Source organism: Oryx dammah, unplaced genomic scaffold, assembly GCF_014754425.2.
Source record: "Oryx dammah isolate SB20612 unplaced genomic scaffold, SCBI_Odam_1.1 HiC_scaffold_1161, whole genome shotgun sequence".
In the NCBI taxonomy this organism is placed as follows: domain Eukaryota; kingdom Metazoa; phylum Chordata; class Mammalia; order Artiodactyla; family Bovidae; genus Oryx; species Oryx dammah.
The window spans coordinates 1-7,936 of NW_024071292.1; the positions used below are offsets into that span (position 1 = coordinate 1).

At 39.6% G+C, this 7,936-nt stretch overlaps 1 protein-coding gene across 1 annotated transcript; it reads left to right on the forward strand.

Moving 5' to 3' along the window:
• Positions 1 to 5: 5 nt before the first annotated feature.
• On the forward strand, positions 6 to 881 carry LOC120859469 (olfactory receptor 1L8-like; the record flags this gene model as incomplete). The annotated part of the gene is made up of 1 exon (XM_040235566.1): positions 6 to 881. A coding segment is annotated over one exon (876 nt), but the record flags the coding sequence as incomplete, so codon positions are not given.
• Positions 882 to 7,936: the final 7,055 nt, after the last annotated feature.

Sequence of the window (7,936 nt, forward strand, 5' to 3'; positions counted from 1 at the left end):
TCTCCTCCCGGCCTGAGGACCAGAAGCCACTCTTCATCCTCTTCCTCATCATATACCTGGTCACCATAACAGGGAACGTACTCATCATCCTGGCCATCCACTGTGACCTCCAACTGCACACCCCCATGTACGTCTTCTTGAGTGTCCTGTCTTTCATTGACATTTGGTATACAACAACCATTGTCCCCAGGATGCTGGTGAACTTCCTGTCAGAGAAGAAGACCATCTCCTATGCTGGATGTCTGACCCAGATGTATTTCATATATGCCTTGGGCAACACTGATAATTGCCTTCTGGCAGCCATGGCCTATGACCGCTATGTGGCCATCTGTGACCCCTTCCACTATGTCACCACCATGAGCCACTACCGCTGTGTCCTGCTGGTGGCCATCTCCTGCTCACTGCCTCACCTCCACTCACTCCTACACATACTTCTGCTGAATCAGCTCACCTTCTGCGACTCCAATGTTGTCCACCACTTCCTCTGTGACATCAACCCTTTGCTGAAATTGTCCTGCTCCTCCATATTTGTCAATGATCTCACAATAAAGACAGAAGGGCTGGTGTTTTGGGTGACCCCCTTCCTATGCATTGTTTTCTCGTACGTGCGAATTGTCCTAGCAGTTCTCAGGGTCCCCTCAGCTGCAGGGAAACGCAAAGCCTTCTCCACCTGTGGCTCCCACTTTACTGTGGTGATTCTATTTTATGGAAGCATCTTTTATGTCTATTTACAGCCCTTGTCCAGCTATACTGTTCAGGACCGAGTGGCTACACTTGTCTACACAGTCCTGTCCTCCATGCTCAACCCTTTCATTTACAGTCTGAGAAACAAAGACATGAAGAGGGGCCTGGTGAAGCTGATGGGCAGGAGGAAATCCTAGCCTTTTGGGGATATGTTCATGGGTTTCTCTGAGGCTCTAGATGCTGTTTCTGCTAGTTCCTGATACACATAATAAACTCTTATCGGTCAGCAGAAATGACTCACATGTGTCACGGATGTTGGATTGTGTCCATTTCTTTACACATACAGCTATTAACCACGGAGACTTTATGATGATTCAGGAATAGGCTCCAGGTCTACCAAAGTCTTGGCTTCCAGTTTTCATGTATGAGCATCTCTCTTCCTGTCTTCCTCTTCTCCAGGAAACCACATCCTTTTCATTGCTCCAAATGCTGTTGAAACCTTTGTTTCCCACAAAATTTCCTAGAACTTAACATATATCTGTTCAATAACTTTTGATTCCCTTAATATAATTTGGCTCTCATTGTAGTTTCTGTAATGAACTAGCTTTTTGAAAGTCGTTGCAGTGATTCAGAAAAGGAGAAGCAGAGAGTGACAGGATTGAGACTCAAGAAACTGAAACTTCCACCAGGCGAGGAGTGTGTCCAGTGCAACAGTTATCCAGGGATTGTGCCTCTTCCTTCTTCCATATTTTTGACAGCACAATGTTCTAGGCTCTGTAGTGAACAAAAGCCCAGCTGTTAGCCCCGCTTAGCCAGGTGACCTAGTAGTTCAGCACACAACTGCCCTGATTATCAGGCCAGTATGCATGAGGCTGAGTTGCTTCTGGGTCTCTACTCTGTCATCTGGTGCCTCAAATATGCCTCAAGGCACTGGTCTTGTTCCCTCTCTTAGCTTTAGTTCCTCTTAGAGATTCCCCTATTGCCACCATCCTAATCATCCAGATCTGTCTGCTTCCCAGAGAAAGTACATACATTAATTCTATGTACTTAGAATTAATGATTCTAAGGAGAGTATAAAAACCCACATGTGAACATTAAAGGCAGATATAACTAGGAACTTCTGGAACCATTCAGAGACATACTGAGTGCTCTGAGAAGTACAGTCATCTAGGCAAGGACTTTATACTGCTCACTTCTGTTTCTTCCTTTATTCTCTATTATTACTCAGTGACTTTATACTTTATTTTATATCTGAATATTTTATCATTTATTATTCTTCTATGTTCTTCCTGGAGCTATTATTCAATAGGTCTCATGTGGGCCTGTGAATCTGCATTTAAGGAGCACCCCATGGAAAAGACTAACCTAGTCTTTATGTGGGAAGCTGCGTGATTAAAAATTCCTGACCACTCCCTATATCCCATATTTGTATTTCTGGACTCATGCCATCAGTAATGCTATATCAAGTGTATAATTTACATGTATACAGATACTCACTGATTGCAGCATTTTTCATAATAGAAAAAATTAGAAAAATTAAAAATAATCTAAATGCCCATCAATAGAGAAATAGATAAATAGTGGTTCAGAAGGCAATGGCACCCCACTCCAGTACTCTTGCCTGGAAAATCCCATGGATGGAGGAGCCTGGTAGGCTGCAGTCCATGGGGTCGCTAAGAGTCAGACATGACTGAGCGACTTTAATTTCACTTTTGACTTTCATGCATTGGAGAAGGAAATGGCAACCCACTCCAGTGTTCTTGCCTGGAGGATCCCAGGGACGGAGGAGCCTGGTAGGCTGCTATCTATGGGGTCACACAGAGTCAGACACGACTGAAGTGACTTAGCAGTAGCAGCAACTTTTCCCTAGAGAGAAATAATCTGTAATAGGTATACATAAGGAGGTATATCTCTAGGACCGACCTGAAAAGCCATTACAAATATAAACGAAAATGTCTATGAGTAAACCTGTTAGGGTAAAAAAAAAAGTATATATATCTGTGTGTGTGTGTGTGTGAGGGTATATTTTTGTGTATCTGGTGATTATATACCCAGTAAGAAAACATACACCCTTACACACACACACACACACACACACATACACACACACATATAACACACACATTGTTATACAAAAGACTAGAAGGAAATAATATGTGCTTTCAAGTCTGCACATATTTTTAACATCAAAATTTTTAAACAGGGACGTATTTTTTTTTATAAATAAACACCAATTGTTAAGAGTAGTGTAAAATCTATTGCTCTGTTGTTCCTCATCATTGAGTTTTGTTTTGTTTAAATAGCAACAATATCGCATCATGATAGGAAAGAGCTGGTATAAAAGAGGTCAGATCACCAATGGGACCCTCCATTGAATGTCCTAAGTCTCATTTGGATGAACTAGATAAGGAGGAAACACTATATGCATGAAACAATAACACTTCTATACAACATAGGGTTTTTGCTATCAACACTTTGGGTTTGGAAGAGAAAATCCTGATCTTTACACTTTTCTCCAAGACTGGGCATGGCCATGGAACTATGGCTATGTCCCTCGAGTCAGTCTGAGTGAGGTCCAAGAATTTTCATTTCTAACAAGCCCTCAGGTGATGCCACATACTGATTAACAAAAATACTTTGAGAATCACTAGTCTAGTAGATACCAAGACACGCTATAGACCTATTGTAATGAAGGCTATGTGGATATTGCTGAAAGACTAGACAAACAAGGCAGCTGCTATAAAATAGAGAGCCCAGAAACACACACACCCTGCCCCTTTTGGTATACACTTGACACGAATGAGGTGCATTTTTTCTTTTCTTAAAAAAAAAAAAAAACTTTTTATTTTGTACTGGGGTATAGCGGATTAACAATGTTGTGATAGTTTCAGGTGAATAGAGAAGGTATACATATACATGTATCTATTCTTCCCTAAACTCCCCTCCCCTCCAGGCTGCCACACAAGGTTAAGCAGAGTTCTGTGTGCTATACAGTACGTCCTTGTTGGTTATCCATTTTAAATATAGCAGTGTGTATATATACATCTCAAATTCCGTAACGATCCCTTCCCCTCATCCATCCCCCTGGCAAATAAGTTCATTCTGAGTCTGTGAGTTTGCTTCTATTTCATAAGTTAATTTGTATCGTTTCTTTTCAAATTCCACATATAAGGGATGACATATATTTTTCCTTCTCTGTCTGACTTACTTTATTCAGTATGACAAATCTCTGTGCATTATGCTTAGTTGCTTGGTGGTGTCCGATTCCTTGCAGCCCCATGGACTGGAAACTGCAAGCAGGCTTCTTTGCATTTTTTCTTGAATGCAGCTTAAGACAGTTGGAAAATCACATGCAAAAATGAAACTGGATTCTTACCACATACCATATGCAAAAATTTACTCCTGATGAATTACAAACTTACATATGAAAACCAAAAACTAAAAATGTTTAGAAAGTAATATAGAAGAATATCTTTTTCTCCTTAAGACAGAAAAAATATTTCTTTAATAAGAAACAGAAAGTAAGCACTAACCATAAAAGAAAATTGTTTAAGTTAGGCTGTGTTAATATCAAAGACATTATAGCAGAAAAAGACAAATAACAAAATAGTAAAAGGTATCTGAAATTCATAAAACCAATTAAAACATCCAGATTAAGAGTACATAAAGATCCCTAGAAATCAGTAAGAAAAACAGGCAAAGCTGGGGGCTGAGGGAGATGAGGGTCTAGGAAAAAAATTAAATAAACATCACAAAAGAGAAGAAAATCTAAATGACCAATAATCATATGAAAATATGATGTGTTACATTAATAATCAGAGAAATTCAAATTAAATCACAACGGGAAGCCATTGCACACCAACAGATAACAAAAATTAGAATTCTGAGGATAAATGTCAAAAGTTTAAGAAAATATGAAGCAATATAAAATTATGCTGTTAGTAGCAATATAAATTGGTACAGTCACTGTAGGAAACAATCTGCTATCATCTGTATAGTTCAAGTAAAGATACAGCAAGGTGACTAGGTTTATTTTAACAAGACTGTGCTGTACATTTGAAAATTGTTATGACAGTAGATTTTAAAAGTTGTCACTACAAAAATCAAAACTATGGATATGTTAACTAACTTTATTGTGGTCATCATTTTGCAATAAATACATCTGTCAAATCACTGTGTTGTACACATTAAAGAATGTTCTATGTCCATTATTTCTCAATAAACTGTAAATAAATAGTATTTGTCAAGAGATTAAATTAATAGAAAGAAAGACAGCCATCTGGATAGTAATTAGAAGATGCAGGACCCAAACCCAGGACTTTCTGTCTCTATAGCATTTACTCTTAATATGTAGATAAAAATTTTAAATTAAACTCGCAGGTAAGGGAAAAGACACACATGTGTTGTATGAGGCACTGGCTTATCCTGAGGGCAGTAGCAGAATGTACTTTTTTCCCTATATCCTTGCTGTGAATGATATTCACCAAAATGCACAAGTATTCTCTGTATAAAATCCAAAAGGAAATTTTCTTTCTGATTTCAGTGCCAAGAAGAGTTATATCTTCATTTAGCAGAGGAAGGACTTGAGGTTCATAGAGGCTAAGTAACTTCTCAGAAGCAACTACTGAAAGGCAAAACCAGCATTCTAATAAGTATCTATTTTCCTCATTGCTGAACCCCAAAGCTCTGAGACTAAACTCTGAAAACACATGCATTATTTGATCCAAAGTTCCTTTGCTATATGACAATAACCATTGCCTGACCCTGTGATTTAAGCATATATAAACTTACATTAGCCTAATCCCACATACAGAAATGTCTAATCCATGTGCCTCGCCAGACACTGGAAAGCACATTTATACCATTGAACTAGCCCTCACTGAATATCCTAAAAATTGCAACTTCTTCATTTTGACTTGTCTTCCCCAGATCTAGAATACCCCTTGATCGACATCTGAATCCCCCCAAAATTAAAGTTTTCACCTACACAAATGTCTGTCCATCCCTCATAACTCATAGTTGGGGAAACAGAAGCATGACCTTGAGATGTCACAGAGAGATTAAGAAGATCAAAGATCAGTCCCAACATCTAAACAGGAAGCCTCAGGGGTCCTCTGTCCCCTTGGAGACAAACCCCCTAGAGAGGTCATCACACCACAACATTCTTAGCCTAATAAGCACCTCAGAGGCCACAGAGCAGACCTCAGACTCGTGAGAAGCTGGCTGTGCTGCCACAATCAAGGGAACCCTCCCACTTGAGTCAGAGCATCTCTGCCTTCTGAGATCTGGAGCTGGGAGAGCAGCAGTGAGCTAGGGACCAGGCGTTAGAAAGAAGGGTGGGGGTTGAGGTCAGGGAAGGAAAGCGTGATACCCCTTTGGAGTAGCATATCAGTTCCTCCTCCATCCCTGCTTGTCTCCTTGTCAATCAGCCTTGAATTTCATGGGAGACACATGAGGAAGCTGAGCTTTGACTGAGAAGCAGACGTGACTTGATGAACGGACATGGTGCACATCAGCTTCTGGAGAGGCTGAGAAAGAAGGAAAAGCATCTGGACATAGAGGTGAGCTTCAGAACCTGGCCACCCACTTGGCTACTCCAACCCACTTTGGTACCTTACATTTTTTCTCCCAGATACTTTCAAATATCTCACAGATTGAGACATCATGAGGTCCAAGTAGAACTTCCATGTGGCATTTGGTCTTTAGTTCAACCAGTTTGATCTCTAACCCATTTATACCATTTGTTTTGTTGGAAGTAAAACCCCACCAGTAGCAGAGAAAGAAAAGAAAACCCATCATATTCAAAGCCTGATCCACTCACCCTGTGCTTTTAGAACTATTCTTCCTGATTCTCAGATCCAAAATATTCTTCCTTTTTTCTAGTCATTAACCTGTGTGTTCTTCACATCTGTGACCTGCAGCACCGAATCCCATTAATTCACTAACTCTCCACTAATTTTTGCATTCCACATTCCCCAGGCAATCCTTCCATAAATACCTCATCTTTGAATATTGATCAGTGTGTGATACACTGCTTTACAGACATAGTATCTCAGTTGCTATTCATTAAACATCAAGAATGAATTTGTGAACAGGTGATGGAGGACAAATCAAACTCCCACAGTTCAACTTTAGTCCAGGGCACTTTCCACTCCAGGACCCCAACTCCACTCACTAGACACACAGCGGTCACACATAGTCAAATTTTTCCACCTGATTTTGGCCAGTTTATCATGGAGATTCAAAATTTCAACTTCCTCCATCTCTACTTCACAGAAAGATAGGCTACCTCTTTTGCAACTCCAAGGATGGATTCTGATCATGGAAGAAGAAACATTGTCAGTTAAGGGACATGGAAGAGTAATTCATGTAGGAAACTGTCAAAATGAGGAAAACAGTGTCTGTGCCTGATTGTGTTAAACAAGATATATACCAAAACTAGAGGAGAGGTACTAAATGCTTAAGAGCATAAGCTTGGTGTTCGATACCTGATTGCTATTCAACTCCTTAGTAATCATGAACAAACTGCTTCACCTCTGTAAACCTTAGTTTCCTGAAACAACGCATGCTTCACAATTCCTTATCACGGGATTTAGTCAAATGCTTAGCATAGGTTTCATAGGGAATATGTATTTTTATTTGTACACACTGGTTGCTATTTTTTGCTTTAACTACTGATACACTCAAATCACTAGATAAATGAACAAATATTCCTTCCATAAAATCTTGCGAAATGATATCATGCCATGAGGTAAGGAGGATTAGCTTCCCATTCTGTGCCCAAACAAGGAAAATAGAACAATGTTGACCTAGCTTCACCATTCTTCTTAGATTTGCCCTGTTGGTTGTTCCAGCAAACCCTTACCAGTTTCCCAGACATGCAGAGTTAAATCCAATAGGATAACAACTGAAGGTGCTTTAGAAGGAATGATGGTTCTGTGACTTCTGTGTTTCACCATCCACACCCTCCAGCCATCTCCATTGTCTTATAATACCCTATTTTGTTAACAAAACTTCTCTTCACCTGATATAATGTTACATATTCTGTTTGTTCATGATCTATCTCCCAAAATACAACAGAAACTACACAAAGCAAATATTATTTTTTTGCTATGTTCCCATTAGGGAAATAGAGTTTTTCCCAGAATAGGAACTAAGCAACTTGAATCAAAGAAGACCACTCTGATGGATTCTATGGGAAAACTCTTCTTCTGTCCCTACAGCTTGCAATATAAGGTCCTTATGATGCCCA